This window comes from Corvus kubaryi, unplaced genomic scaffold (genome assembly GCF_017639235.1).
Source record: "Corvus kubaryi isolate FWS band 111438036 unplaced genomic scaffold, C.kubaryi_AGA036_p1.0 37341, whole genome shotgun sequence".
Taxonomy (NCBI): Eukaryota; Metazoa; Chordata; class Aves; order Passeriformes; family Corvidae; genus Corvus; species Corvus kubaryi.
This window is the reverse complement of record NW_024581112.1, coordinates 6,144,481-6,159,221: the sequence shown is the minus strand read 5'-3', so window position 1 is coordinate 6,159,221 and position 14,741 is coordinate 6,144,481. Positions and strand designations below refer to the sequence as shown.

At 42.6% G+C, this 14,741-nt stretch overlaps 2 protein-coding genes across 6 annotated transcripts in view; both read left to right on the top strand.

Annotated features, from left to right (window-relative positions):
• Positions 1–802, top strand: part of SLC22A15 (solute carrier family 22 member 15) — a 45,424-nt gene extending 44,622 nt beyond the window's left edge. For all 3 annotated transcript variants that reach the window (XM_042031752.1, XM_042031747.1, XM_042031751.1), the window contains one exon: positions 684–802. In XM_042031752.1, coding sequence (XP_041887686.1) covers positions 684–711 — 28 coding nt within the window. In that variant the 3' untranslated portion in view covers positions 712–802. The remainder of the gene's footprint in view (positions 1–683) is intronic.
• The window catches only part of MAB21L3 (mab-21 like 3), a 41,949-nt gene that overhangs the window by 13,207 nt on the left and 14,001 nt on the right, over positions 1–14,741 (top strand). Inside the window, exons 2-5 of one of the 3 annotated variants that reach the window (XM_042031753.1) lie at positions 4,307–4,490; positions 9,156–9,296; positions 11,356–11,427; positions 13,990–14,281. In XM_042031753.1, the coding sequence (XP_041887687.1) occupies positions 4,443–4,490; positions 9,156–9,296; positions 11,356–11,427; positions 13,990–14,281 (553 nt within the window). In that variant the 5' untranslated portion in view covers positions 4,307–4,442. The remainder of the gene's footprint in view (positions 1–4,306; positions 4,491–9,155; positions 9,297–11,355; positions 11,428–13,989; positions 14,282–14,741) is intronic. The other 2 variants (XM_042031754.1, XM_042031755.1) reach the window with 2 other exon arrangements.

Below are 14,741 nucleotides of genomic sequence, written 5' to 3'. Positions count from 1 at the left end.
CCCCTTTGCTCATATCAACTTATTAAAAGACAAAGTGGAAAAAAACCCAAATAAATTCCCAGAACTTTTGCCCCCAAAAAGCCTGATTATGTTATGCTACTGTCCTCTGAATGGAGGCTGAACAGTACTAACAACTGTCACACATAAATGTTGTAGGGGATTCAAGCTACAATTACTCATTTTGTACAGTCACTTAATCCACTAATGGGGAGAAATGGGACAGCAGTTTAAGAAGGCAAGAGAACTGTCAGAGATTATTAAATCTGTTGGGATCATTTGGTTTAGTAGTCTGTCTTGACCCAAGTACATGCTTCAGCTAATGCAACAGACTTAATGCCTCTGGTAATTAGAGCAAGAAGAGATGGGTCATCATTAGCAACTAGAAATTCAGAGTTGTATTTCATCTGGAAGGCAGCATTTTCAACAGGGCTTATTTGTTGCCACTGCAGATCATCGGTGAGTCACGAGTGGTACATTGGACTGACTCATTTGTGTGATTTAGTAGGGGCTTTTTAATACTTGCTCACTGTTCCGTATGAATAGTTTTTCTAAATAGTTCCCCAACAGAAAAAGGCACAATATTGGACAATCCTGTGCAGTTAATACTACTGCTCTTACTTATAAGATGTTGGTGATTTCTTTATTGTTGTGCAGTTCACAGTTCAGATTACTTTTGATTGTAGGTTTGCAATGTCTTTGTCATATCTGTGAAACTGAAGAGTGAAGAAAGGAAAGCCAAGCAAGCATGGAAAGCATCAGTAATTGGCATCTTCAGAAGATATAAGAGCCAATCTAATACCATTCAAGGCATGTATTCACAGAATACTTTTACAAGGGTTTCACAGATCCACAATCATATTCAGTCCTGCATATTGCCAACAGCATGAATGAAAATGATATATCACAGATTCAGAGTTTTTGCAGATACTAGGAAATTTCTAAATTCTCTTCAAAGAGTACTGATGAGTAAATGTATCTGCAGGTACAAAGGAAATCAGCCACGATGTGAACTCTGTTACAAGGTACTATGAAGTGGGAACTGAAATAATATTAACGGGGGGATGTAATATAGCTGAATCATTTCCGATGACCGTATGCAGATCAGCAGGCAGGGAACTGTGACTTGAGAAGACCGAAGTATTAGTGTGGCTTGAAAATGCTTGAGAGAAACCAGATAAATCAATGGATGCTAATCAAGCAGAATTTGGATGTCTGTGGTTGGCTAATTACGTAACTGATGCTGAAAACCTCCTCAGGGACACCACCAAAGAGGGAGGGAAGGTTGCAGTGCTTCAGCAAGAACTGCCTGGAGAAACTGTCTCTCAGAAATATGCCCAGACTCCAGTGGGGGCTTAAGGCACTTCTAACAATCAATAGAAAAGAAAGGGATTCAGAGGTGTCTAAAAGACAGGCATTATCAGTGTGAATGGGAATTTCCTTAGAAACAAGTATACTTTAGAGTTTAATTTGCCAAATCAGCAAAGTTCAAAAGCTCTCAACAGTGCTCACATCCATGATATCTGATGGATTGTGAGCTAACTAGAACTGAAGAGACCTTTTGTGGTTTTGTCTTCACATGGTTGCATGGCTTCGGCTGAGTGCTTTTTGTCTCCATGAAGCTGTTTTGAGCTTTTCACAAAACAATGGGTCAGGTTGCAAGACACCACAGTTGGGTCATCTTTCCAACCTCCCTGCTCAAGCAGGGTCCTCCTAGAGCACATTGCACAGATTGCATCCAGACAGTTCTGGAATATTCCCAGTGAGGGGGACTCCACAACCTCTCTGGGCAACCTGTTCCCATGCTCGGTCACTCCTGCATTTAAGTTCTTTCTCATTCAGGTGGCACTTCCTGTGCATCAGTTTCTACCCATTGTCTCTTGTCCTGTTGCTTGAAACCACTGAGAAGAGCCTGGCTTCATCCTCTTGACACCCTCCTTCTTTACTTCTGTGCTTCTTAGAGTGAGGAAGAAATAGCCATTCTTCACTCCCTCTTGCTGGTGTGCCCAGGGAATTAAGTTGTTGTAGGCTCAGAGGAAATGTTTTCTCAGGAAATTGTGTTTATCAGCCTTTAGAGATTGGATCCATCTCAGGTCTTCTCCATCTTAGTCTTACTTTATACAAGCACTGTCATGATAGAAGGTTCCTGAGAGGGACCAATCTGATGGAGGTTTCACTGCAGTAACACTACATCAGCTCAGTAGGCCTCACTGGAGAAGCCTGGATTCTTCCCACTGTGTGTCTACGTCCTCTTTTATCTATGCAGATGTTTGGATTTCTGCACTCTCCTTTGTCTTTTCTCTTTCCCTCTGATGCAGGTTTTTCCCAAGTAATATTCCCTCCTCACACATGGCCATCTGCTGCTACTTTTCTGCTGTGTTCTGTGCTATCTGGTCCTCATGTGACAAACCCAAGTTCTTGTGATGTCTGTTTTCCTCAGTGAGGTCATGACTGGCTGCTGCCTCCCTTACCACTCTAATCTGTATTTTGCTGGTGGTATAAGGGCCTTTATCAGTTGTAGTATTTTCTGTCAGCCAAATAGCACTCTTCCCATCCTATAAGTAGTGTAATATGTGCTACTTACAGGATGGAAATGATGGATTATAATAGTAAGTATTATAAACATAAGGTATGTTATTATATAAAAGAAAAATGACCAAAACTACTTCATTTCTCTCCCAGTACCATGTCTCTGGACAACTGTCGTGAGGAGAGACCTTATAAGTGCAAGAAAGACCCTTAATGTCTCCTTGCTTCATAATACATGTCTGAGATGTTCTGGGTATTAAAGTAATGTGTGATGGTGTCAAGAGCGTTAGGGAAGTTGTCTGCTGTCTGTGCAACTGGCTGTCTGAGGGGGCACAAGGGAGTTAATGTTTTAGGGGCATGCTTTTAATGGAATCTGACCATTTAAAAGGCTTAATTCTCCTCCTTTGTACGCCCTGCTTGGGTATGATCCCATCCAACCTGCTCCTAATAAGTCCTTCTCAACCTATTGTTCCACTCGACTTCTTTCAGACCCTGCCTTTTATCTGGCTTCCCTAGCAGAGCTCACATAAACTGCTGGCCTCTCAGGGGAAAGACAGCCAGTAAGTCTTGAAGTGGGCAAGAATGTGGTATGAGTCTCTAAACACTGGGGAACCAAGAAAATCTTTTTAGTGCCCAACTCTCATGGAAGCTGGTTTGGGAAGTAAATGCCTGCATGTCTTTGTGAAGGAGTCCTCAAGTCCCTCAGCAAAAAGACAATGGCAGATGTCTGGCAGAGAAAGGTTTGCTTTGTAGGTGCTGGGGAAGCAGATGTCCTGCAGGTATTGGTGCTCCAATTAATTACTTAAATTAATGTACTTAGTATTTGTTAATGAAGGACATCATGAAGGATAACTAGCAACAGCAGTGCCTGTCCTGAGGTAGCATCTAGTGCCCACCCAAGTGCTGTCTTTTGCCAGCTGCTGCAGAGGCAATAAATCAGTCAAGGGATGTGAAAGTTCATTTTCAAGGGGGAAACTGATTTTACTCAGAAGTGGAGTGTGCCTTCCTTAATAAGGAATGCTTAGCAGCATGGGATCTCATCTCTATACTCTGTCACTCCCTTCCATGTGCTGATGTACCCTTCTTTCTAAACACCACCAAGCCTCACTGGATCAATGAAGCCTGATCAATTGTTTTTGCCTCTGAATCATCCATATGGGGTTGTTAGCTGAGCTGCTGGCAGAAAACGAGAGGCAGCTTTCTGTCTGTTTACTGTAAAGAAAGTGAAGCAAGCTACGGGAGGGGACAGGCTGCACAATATTTACTGTCAATACAGCCGGAGAGAGAGAGGACATATAAGGAGAGGAGGGGAGGAGAGGGGAGCAGGGGCTGCAGACTGCAACCCCAGCAAATGATCTGAATGTAAAAATACCCATGCATTTTCAGATGGAAAGAGAGTGGATTAAAGTCAGCAAGGGATAACTGAGAGCGTTTAAGGAAGGGTGTAGTGAAGGTCTAGCGAGGCAGGAACATACCAGTGGCATGCATGCAGAGTAGTAATGCTGTGCATGAGTGTACTGAACCTGCACTGCAATCTGAAAAGCACTTTCAGATCTGCCCTGAGACAGAGCAGTAGCTGGGATATTTTTGTGTACGCCTGCATGCAAGATCCACCATTTTAAAGTAATAAGATGAATAATAACAATTGAACTTGGAGAATAATATTTGGAGCTAGTTTTCCAAAGCAGCTGGATGTCACCATTGTAGCTCAGACCGCAAGAAGAAAATTATTAAAAATAGACATACTTCCTTGCTTCTCTCTCCTCTTATTCATCCACAGAGGTATTAGGTGACCTGAGCTTCACAGGGCAAGAAGGTTCTGAGCAGCTTTCTCTGAGTGTTCCTCTACTTCCAGAGGCAGGTGAACAAGTGAAGAGTGAATTCACACTTTAAAGAGCAGCAAAGACCATCTTGCCATGAAACCATTCACAGATGAAGATGTAGAAATCTACATCCAGAGCAAGGTAAGACTTTATCTGACCAGATTTTCTGTCTCCCACACTAGGTGTTGATTCTGAAGGGTGCCAAATTTGACAGTTAGTTGCTCGCCTGCTGTCTTCCTTTTTGAGACAAGATTGGGTGAAGTTTCATGAGAACTGTATTTCTAATGAGATTTCTAGGTTTCCGTTGCAAAATCTAATCAGCTGGTAGCCTAATTTTTCAAGGTTCTTGTCCTCTTCTTCTTGGTGTCCTGAATTTTTGTTCCTGATCTGGAATTTCAGATGTGAGACTAGCTGTAATTGCCAGCGTTTAAATCTAAGGAAAGGTCCTTGCCTCTCTCCCTGTTTGGTGGTCTTGGCTTGACCGAAGCAAGACCAACACCAGGCATTGCCTCTAAGAAAGATTCATGTAGGAACTGCAAAGACAGACAGATATTGTTAGAATTCAGTCATCAGTCTGCCACCTCAGCTTAGGATACTCCTCTATATACCGTGATTAAAATAACATGTCTCATTAGCACATGCAAACTGGAATCACATTTTCTCTTTTATGAGATACTCCAGCACTCAATTTTTCCCCCATTATGAAATGAAATAAACCAGAATAAAATCCTCTGTGAAACAATACTGTTTAATAAAACCTCTAAGTGAGCCATAACATTTTTTAACGCTGACATGTTTCATGGCAGTACTTAGCTAAATCCTGTTTTATAGTCTGCTTTCCCCAACAAAATGCAAGATACCAAAGTGACAAATAGTTTCAAAATGGAAAAGTTTAAGGCTTTACGTAAAGGATTACATATTCTAGTACAATGAAGGGGCTGGTCAGAAAGGTTTGTTTTCTCTATGGAAATGTTTTGGTGACAAGTATGAAAGTTCTCACAGAAATACACCTTCTTCAGCCGTGCAGTGTTGTGCACAGGAAAATTATTCCATGAGAATCTGTTCAGTGAGCTATAACAGCGAATGCTTCTCTGAAGATTTAAAAAGCAGAGCTACAAAGGAGGGAACAGAGGGAAGCCATGCACAGGAAGATGCTCATATGACAGCCATAAGTACAAGGAACAGAAGCAGAGTGTAGTTAAGTGAGGCTTATAGTTGCCAATATTTTAGGTTATACTGAAAGGCTGTTTTCTAGCAGCTCTCCAGCTCTGGTGGATTCCTAGTTTCTGCCTGCTCCTGAGTCTCTTGTCCAAGTGAGGCTGCCTAACCTTCAAGCAGTTCAGCTTGTCAAATGCTGCCTGTTTTTGGAAATAGGTCAATCACCTGGTGCAATGAATCTCTATAATACCAGAGATTTCATCCTTAAGCCACTCATCAAAGGAAAAATTCAAATGCATATGGAGCGGATGTGGCTGGGTAAATAAGAGAAAACCCAAATATTCTTAACAGTTCCTAATAAATCCCAATCCTACTTCTTTCCTCCTTAATAAAACCTTAGTTTACTTTGTTGTTCAGGGTTTGTGCATTTGTTTTGGCTTGATTCTCCAAGTTAAGACCTGTTAAGGGGAATGCCAGTAAATCATAGAAGTGACTGTCCAGCAAAGACCTTATGATGTCTCTTCTCCCACTGTGTCTGTGCTGGTGCTAGAGGCATCTGAGATAAATGTCTTGGCTCTTCAGAATTATGATCTGTTTTCTGATTTTTTGCCCTCCCTTCTGTAGGAAGGTTGTATTTTCCAACAGCATGATTAGGGAGCTAATTATGGTTAGCTAATTATAGTGAGCACCCTCTGTCAATCACATGCCCGTTGTTCTTCTATCCCTGCTCCAGTGATGAGGACTTTACATCGAAAGAGGTGTTTAGTGGTATGTGGATACAAAAATGCTGCTAGCAAGGATTTTCTTGCTATTTTCTAAGCCCATGAGAGACTTTTCTCTCTCACAGAAGAGGTAGCAGAGTTATGTAAACAACCAAACACCTGCAGCCTTGAAAAGTCTTGTTTATGATATAGTAGAAAAATATTTTGACAGTGGGTGTTTTAGGATTTTAGCCAAGCCACCCAAGGGGTGGCTGATCCTTTGTCCAATTAGACTATGAAGAAAAAAGTCTATAAAAGAGTTTGTAAAATAATTAAATAAATCAATGTTGCTGCACAATTCCTGCCTGCTGGATCTTCTCCTCCCTACGGCTGAGGGACACGGTAATATACCATAGGGCATTTTTTTTTTAATTAGTGGTACTCCCTCAATTGGTTTTTTGAGTGTGTACTCTTATAAAGAATTCATGACGACTGCTGTAGCCTAGCCAATAGGTGATGAAGGCAGAATTAAATGAGGCCAGGCTGGATTGGATGGCCTCTCCCAGGATACTGGAGGTAGCAAAAAATGTTTCCAGCAGGTGCTCCTTAGAGAGAACAGAGCATGAGCAGTGCATACAGAGGGCACTGTAGGTCTCCATTTGAGATGACCTACTGTGAGATTGTATACTTTCTACACTTTTCAGTAAAAAAAAGTCTTTTTTTTTGTCTAAAAGCTCTTAGAGATGGACAACTTTCTCTGCCACTCACCATTCGCTTGCTGGAGAAACCATTAGGTATCTTGTTGAGCAAGACAAGCTTATTGGACTGTTCTAAGGAGTTGTTCTGGATGAACAAAAATAAGGTGGAGAAACTAGCTATAGATACAGATGGAGAAGTGCCGTAAATGAAAGCTGAGGAGGTGAAAATGAATATGGGCTAAAATCTTTCAGTGCTGATTTATTTTTTATTTTAAGTACATGTAAGCTAGCTAAAACTGTTCTTAGAGAAAAGGATGAATTGGAATGAGGAGGAGGGTGACTTACCAGGGAAATTAAAGGGTATTACATAAACATAAAGGACTATGTGGTGTTAAGATAGCCAAAAAACAAGATGTCAAAGGTGGATGAGAGCCCAGTGAAGGGAATGTGGTGCTGCTAATCTGATGTATTTCCCACTTCCAAAAGTTATTCAGCCTTAGTAAAAGTACTGTTAACTTTGTTGTCTGAGGGAGGCAGGTATTCAAACTCTGCTGATCTTCATGTTCAGTATTAGGCAATTGCTGTTCATTGGTTAATGGATGTGAGGCAAGCACTAGTCCACTTTAGTCAATTGAATGGTCCCTTGTTGTGAAGAAGTGAATCTATTTGTCCCTGCCAGGGCCTGGGGACACATTTCAACACACTTGAGTGTTTTTGGCTGATGGTTGAACATTTGACATAATAAAGGTGTCCAGAAGGACTTATAAAGAAGTTCTTGTCAATGATATTTTTTAAGAGAAAAGAGAGTTGTTTAGATGCTGAAGAAGATGCTGAGTAAACAGGACATAGGAATTTTAGAAAGTCATAGGCTGGTTTGAGTTGGAAGGCACCTTTAAAGATCATATAGTGCAATCTCCCTGCTGTGGACAGTGACACCTTCCACTAGACCAAGCCCCATCCAGCCTGGCCTTGAACTCTTCCAGGAATGGGGCATCCACAGCTTCTCTGGGCAACCTGTGCCAGTGACTCACCACCTTCACAGTACGGAATTTTTAAATTATGCTTTTGCTTCCTTTTGGTCTTCGATAATAACAAAAGACTGTAACAATTATGTTTGACTGTGGCAATTATGCTTTATCATTCACTTTAGCCATGTGATGATCTCTGTTTCTGATTTTTTTTTCTTGCCTTCAAGCAATAAGATTTAGTAGAATATGGTGAGGAAAAAGAAAAATCAATAAGAAAGCAAAAGCTGCAAGCAAATGAGATGAAGCATAGGATCCAAAAAAGAACAGTAAACAGTCTTAATATTTCACTCCACATAAGTAATTCTGGTTGTATAAGTAATGACAAATATGTTAATGAACTTCATTAACAGTAGCTGAATCTCCTCACTTTGGTAAGTGTGTAAGGATATTTGGGAAATATTAAATGTCCCTTACTAACATGGTTCCTTCATGCTCCTCCTGTTGAATCTCCTTGTTCAGATTGTGACCATCTCCTTATGCCCCCTTCATTTTTAGTCATAAATGAAGGTTAAGGTCCATTTTATATTCTTCTGAGTTGTCCACCCCTCACCTCAGTCCTTCCAAGACTCAGACATTTCACTGAAATAATTTTCATTAAGTAATTATGCTACTACTACTTGAATTGAAGAACTATCCTTTAAGCCACACAAACACCTAGTTCCCAACGAGACCAGCTTTGGAAAGATGCTTTCTCACTGTCTAGGAGTAGACTCTCATCTGTACTTCAGCCATAAAGATGGTGTGGATACTTTCAGTGTATAAGGCAGGCATCTAAATGATGTCACATCATCTACCACCTGACTGATGAACAGATCTGTAACTCTTGATGTCCTGTCAGTTCTTGGAATGAAACATATCCTGGCTTTGATAATGGCTACTGTATGCAGGGGAGTAGCTGGTATTCTGCATCAAATGGATAAAGAATTGAGACTGTAGCTGTAGTTGATAACACATTTATCCATGTAATGAACCCTTTTCCTTCCATCCAGTGGTGTTGGCATGGAAATACCAATTAATGCTCAGTAGTTTGAATATTGACCCTTTGGTGTTCACAGCTCTGTCTCATGGTAAATTGGTTGCAACACACAGGGAACAATTTTTATTCCCAGTGCAGCACAGGCACAAATGTTTCAGGATGCTTTAAGCTGATTTGTCTGCTTCTCACTGGAGACAAAGACTGCAATTACCTGTAACATGAAGTGTCTTTCCTGGAACTGACAGGTGGAACAGCGACATTACCTGGTTTCCAAAGCAGTGGAGGAGGTGCAGAAAATCATCCAGCAGCTGACCACCGAAATCAGCTACAAGGCTGTGAGATTCCAGGCTATCTCCAACTCTGGCATTCACAATGAGAACATTAAGGTATGGACAAGAGCTCTAATGTACTCTCTGGCAGCCTGTAGGCAACCAGTAAGTGATTTCTCCATTATGTAAGTGTTTGTATGGGCAGGTACCTCGCCCAATACACCGCAGACAATGTGCTGACACTTCACTGTGGAGTTCTAGTGACTGGGTCATTGGCACTTACTCGTGGACATCTCACAGCCAGAGGAGCATCGAAGAGAGATGGATAAATCAGGCAGAGCCTCTCTTTACAGCTGCTCTGTTTACGAAGAGCATCTATAGCCAGAGCTGTCAATCTGCAAGCAGAAGCCAAAGCTCTTTGGGAGACAGAAAGAAAAACTTATGCAGCAGTAACATAAGAAAAAATGCTCATGCCTTCATGAGCTATGACTCATATTTTTCACAGGTGGAAAAGCAGTCAACTCACTAAAAAAAAAAAAGAAAATCTAACGTCTTTCTTCTGCTATGAACATTAGAAAGCTCCTTCAGGAAAAATTTGTTTTTTCTTCATCATGGATCAGAATTGTGGGAGAAGTGAAATGCCTCCCCATTTTAGACCTTCAAACATGAAAATAATCATGTCCTGTCCCAGCTGTGACAGAAGGCTGCTTAATTCTTGTGACTCCATAACACAAAAGTAGCTAGTGTGTAAAGACACAAGAAACAATCACAGCAATGGCAGCTTCAGATGAAAACAATCTTTTTCATCTGCACTAGTTTAAATACTCTAATGTCAACCATTATACTAAACCACAGCCAGTTACAGATCAAAACACAGCAAATATGTAAAAGCATGAGGCACCTTTTGCAGCTCTCTAGGACTGAAAGGGAAGAAGTCTTTGTATCAAGCTGCTGGAGGGGTATGGATGTGGAGGCAAAATATAATCACCCAGTCTGAAATGTGGCTATTGTCCTGGGAACATTCAGATTCATAGCTTGTCTGGAATTTTGTGTATCCCAGAGCATGTGGTCTTGCCAATAAGTATGGCCACAGTGACATAAAACAGTGCCACATCCTGGTCCATGTTTTCCTTAGAGCCAGTCTGCCAGCCACCTCTTGTGCTGGAACAAACCTGCTTGGCTAATGAAGTCTGACAGGACCAGGGTCAGGGTAAAATTGTTGCTCTGGAAAGCAAAGCAGAACAAAACCACCAAGGCAATCTATTATGAGCAGTGACTTGGAGTTACAGTAGGCTGATATGAACAAATTCTGCTTGAAAGAAATCCTCAAAGTACATTTCCTTAAAAGTGGCAGATTTGTTGTTCATGCTTAACAGAACCCAGTGTTATAAATCTGTGGAAGTAACACTAGGAGGACTAATTGTCCTGTATGTATGGGGCATCAAAGAATGAGTTGATGAGAAATTATTTTGGTTTGGGCTGTCTGCTTTCAAAAACTGGAAACTTTAATATCACTGCTGACATAATTCAACATAGAGTAGACTTGTGTCAAGGGGAAGTGAATGTATTCAATGTGTTTAATTTTGCAAAATCTTTTTTTCTGTCAGTTAAATCTACAGTAATTTTTCAGAACTTTCAGCTTCCGGTTAAAAGGAATTAATTTACCATGGTGAGAGATCCAGATTTGTTGAGAAGCCTCAAGCTCCTTTCTAAATATGAAGGGCTGAGTGGAGAATAGTTAAGAAAAGTCTTTAGGTATTCAATGTTTTCCTGTAACCCACGTAACAAAAAGTCACGCTTTGATAAAAAACTTGAATTAAAATTCAGATGAACAAATCAGATTATTTAATTTTTAAAAGTTTTAAGTGTTTGTTTTTGTTGTGGCCTACCATTTTTGGAGCTGTCAACTGTGCAGGGCTGATGCAAGAGCTGTGGAGGCTGCAGTAAAGTTATAATGAAGAGGTCCAGACTAATCACTGGTACTGTACTGCCCAATGGCATTGCCAAGTGTTTAATCAAGGTGAGGGCAAGGAGGGGATTTTCCTTTAACAAACTCCAAGTATCCAAGGAAGCTTGCAGCTTTGCTCTGTGAATGAATGAATGAATGAATGAATGACCTAGCACATGCTTTCTCTCTGTTCTGCGTACTTCTTGTTTTCCTTTCTGCTTCTCTCAGGATCAGCCAGCTTTACTGGCCAAGTGGTCAGCTATGCTTCGGAGGAAGCGCCCATTCCACCCATCCATCCAGGTACAAAGCCCTCCTGCCACCTGGTGCCTGACAATCCCTGCGCTTGCTTCCTCCTCACCCACCATCTTCTCCAGACAACTTCACCCACCAAACTGATCCTTCCATGACTATTTCATCCTCTGCACAAGAGACTTGCTTTTTTTTTCTCAAAGCACAATTATTTTCTTTCTAACCTAATATTTCTGCCTCCCTGGAACAGCCTGGCCAGGTTCACAATAATGAGGTTGTATTTAATTTGCCCAGGATACTTTAGACAGGATTTTAATACAGCAGAATCGGCCGTAATTTATACCCCCAGAACTGGAGGCTCTTGCTCAAGCCTGTGACTTGCTGGGGCCCATGGTCTGCACTTAGCATGTGAGACCATCGTGTGACAGAGCATAGGTGTGGGACTGGGATTTGTTTAGGGCAAGAAGGCACCAACTGCCCAGCTTTACAGTGCTATTCCCAGCCTTGTGTATCCTGTTGTTTTCTGGTAAGCCCCAGGAGGAGGACCCTTGTGGCTTGGATTTGCAGGCACTCACATAACACCTTCAGCTCTTCCCTTTGCAGTCTGTTGGGTGCCAGTGCATACAAGACAGCATTTTGGTATGGGTGGGAATGGTTGTTTACCTGCAAATGTGGCTGAGGCAGTGAGAGGAGCCATAACTGCATGACAGCCATTGTATTTTTTCCTTATGGAGCCCAGTACTCTGTTTCTGAGCTGCTCACAGGATTTCTCAGCCCCACCAAACCTGGTGTATGCAGGTCAGCTTGATCTGCAATGTCATCCTTTCAGCATGCTCCTGCCTTTATGGTTTATATTTGACAAAAGAGCAGCTTCCTGGTGTTTTGTTTGCCATTTCTGTGCTTCTTGCTGGCCATCTTTTGTGTTCCAAATCTCTTCCCAGGGAGCAGAGAAGACCAGCTGCTCCATGTGGGAGAGACAGGAGGTGAGCGTAGCAAGGCAGCCCCCCTGCCCTATGGTCCCTGAGTGAGACAGACACAGGGAGGGCAGCTGGGTCAGCCAAGAGTCTGGATCATCAGGCAAGTCCACTGAGAAGTCAGGTCTGAGGTCAAGCCACTCCCCCACTCACTGGGGTCAGAATCAGCCTCAACAGTAACCAGGGCCAGACATGATCTATTGATTCCAGGCAAGTCCAGAGTGGTCAGATAGGTCTGAGGCCAGGCTGGGAAGGCATTCTGCAGTTAGGACAACAAGGTCTATGGCCAGGCACAGGCACAGCTGTCACAGAGTTCGAGACCAGCACTCCTATGGTATAGCCCAGGACTGACCTGAAAAGGGGCATCCCAGACCTGTGGGCAGAAGGTGTGCGTAAAAGTCCCAGAAAGGCTGCTTCGGGACACTGCAGCCTGTTACTGCCCTCGGGGCCCTGGCACCTCTGTGGTAATACTTTCAATCAGCTGAGCTACGAGGAAGGCTACCAGAGTGTTTTGGATTATCACAGGAGAGTGACAAGAGTGTTTCATTCACTCTGGGTGTAACCACCTCGCAGCAGCAGCAGTCACTTCACATCCTGCTCATGCAGCAGCTTCACCTTACTTATGCCAGAGTAAGTTAGGCTTGGTAGTAAGTGGCCTTGAAAAGCTCCTAAGCCAACATGGTAAAAATCTGAAGGAATTTGAACACCCCTTCTAGAGCCACAACTGCCAGATGCTTCCAAAGTAGCACCTGGACATATCTGGCTATGCCCTGGGCCAGTGTGATGTTTTGTGGTATTTGAGTCACCTTATTCTTTCCTTGCAAGCACTGTCTCAGAACTGGTTTTTATTGGAAAATGGTTGTTCCCCAAGTGAGGCAAATTAACTGGCTTGCAAACAAGCCTGTTTAAGGCTTCCTTGTCCATTGGTTGCTCCTTCTATCCTTACACTGTTTTTGTCATGCTCAAAAGGAGATGCAGTTCCATACATTACAGCTGGCCAAGAGCTGGGCTTATTTCTGAGAGTGCCACTGCCTGAGTAGGCTCAGGCATGTCACTTGCCTTGTGTCTCTGTCCCTTTAAGGGCCAGTCAAACAGAGTGAAACACTTGTAAAATTAATGGGCCATAGCCTTATTTTGCTACTGTCTGTAGTGGACTTCGAAACAGATCAGAAAGGTTATAGTTATTACTAGTATCGGACTCCAGGCTTATCTCAAGTAACAATTCTGTGATAATAACTAGCGCTATTTGGGTTTCCCTTGGCTGGATCCCAGAACATACTCTCTCATGCCTTCCTGCACCTTGGAAGCTGCTGGTTATTACATCTCATGCAATTGCAGGCTAAAAATAACAAGCAAAGGGGGAAACCATGGCAGGCGTGGTGGCAAATCGGCCAGTGAGCTCTTGTCTTTGAAGAGCTTCACATCAGACTCCTTCTAAGACAATTTCCCTTTAGTCTGCATGCCTCCAAGGTAGCCCTTAGACAGGTCTTGGCTGTGTTGAATTGGTCCCATCATACCATGGTTTTTCCTTCTTTTCAAAGCCCCCAGTTCTACATATTACTTTCTCAACCCTGTTTTCCTTACTTTAGCTCATGGATCTGTCCTTGTGTCCTCTCTCAATCTCTCTGAACTCTCCTAGGTCTTAGCACCCAGCCAGTTTCTCATCACAGTTCCTCTGCGTGGCCTGTCCGGGTACAGGGAGTGCCAGGTACGGCACTGGCGCTATTACACTGTGAATGGGACCAAGCTCCTCTCCTCCGTGCGGGACCCTGAGGAACTGCATCAGTGGCTAGAGGTGGAGCAGTTCTCAAAAAGCCTTCAGCAGTGGCATGAAGAGGATGTGAACATCGAAGGTGATCTGGTTCCAGCCAAAGTCCTTATCGTCTTCCGGGAGCTGGTGGAGAAGTCGATTGTCTCCTGTAACCTCTCCAGTGAGTTTGGTGGGGACACTTGTAAAGGAAACCATCACACACACAAAGTGTTTGGCTTGCATGCTCAGAATCTGAGCAAAACCCTCCAAAATGAGGAAGCCTTCAAGTGATTGCAGTGATTTACATAGACCTGCATTGAAGATAGAATTCAGTAGTTCCTGGCTTCTTCGTACCCAAGATGTTACTCCTTTCTTAGGGATTTGGGTAGGGTCTCCAGCAACATCACCCTCACAGTTCAACTAAGAGGCAGCCCTGATTTTTAGAACATTTAAGAGTTTGTTTCGGGAAAAAATCTTTCTCTGCTACAGCACCTGCAATACATTTAGATTATCAAGGAAGGTAGTATAGGAAAATTTGATACCAGAAAGATATGTACATCTGAGGAGAATGTGTTTGAAGATATTTATAGGGCAGATAATGTTCTGGGGAAACCTTAGCTGCTCACAGCTTTCCAGCATGG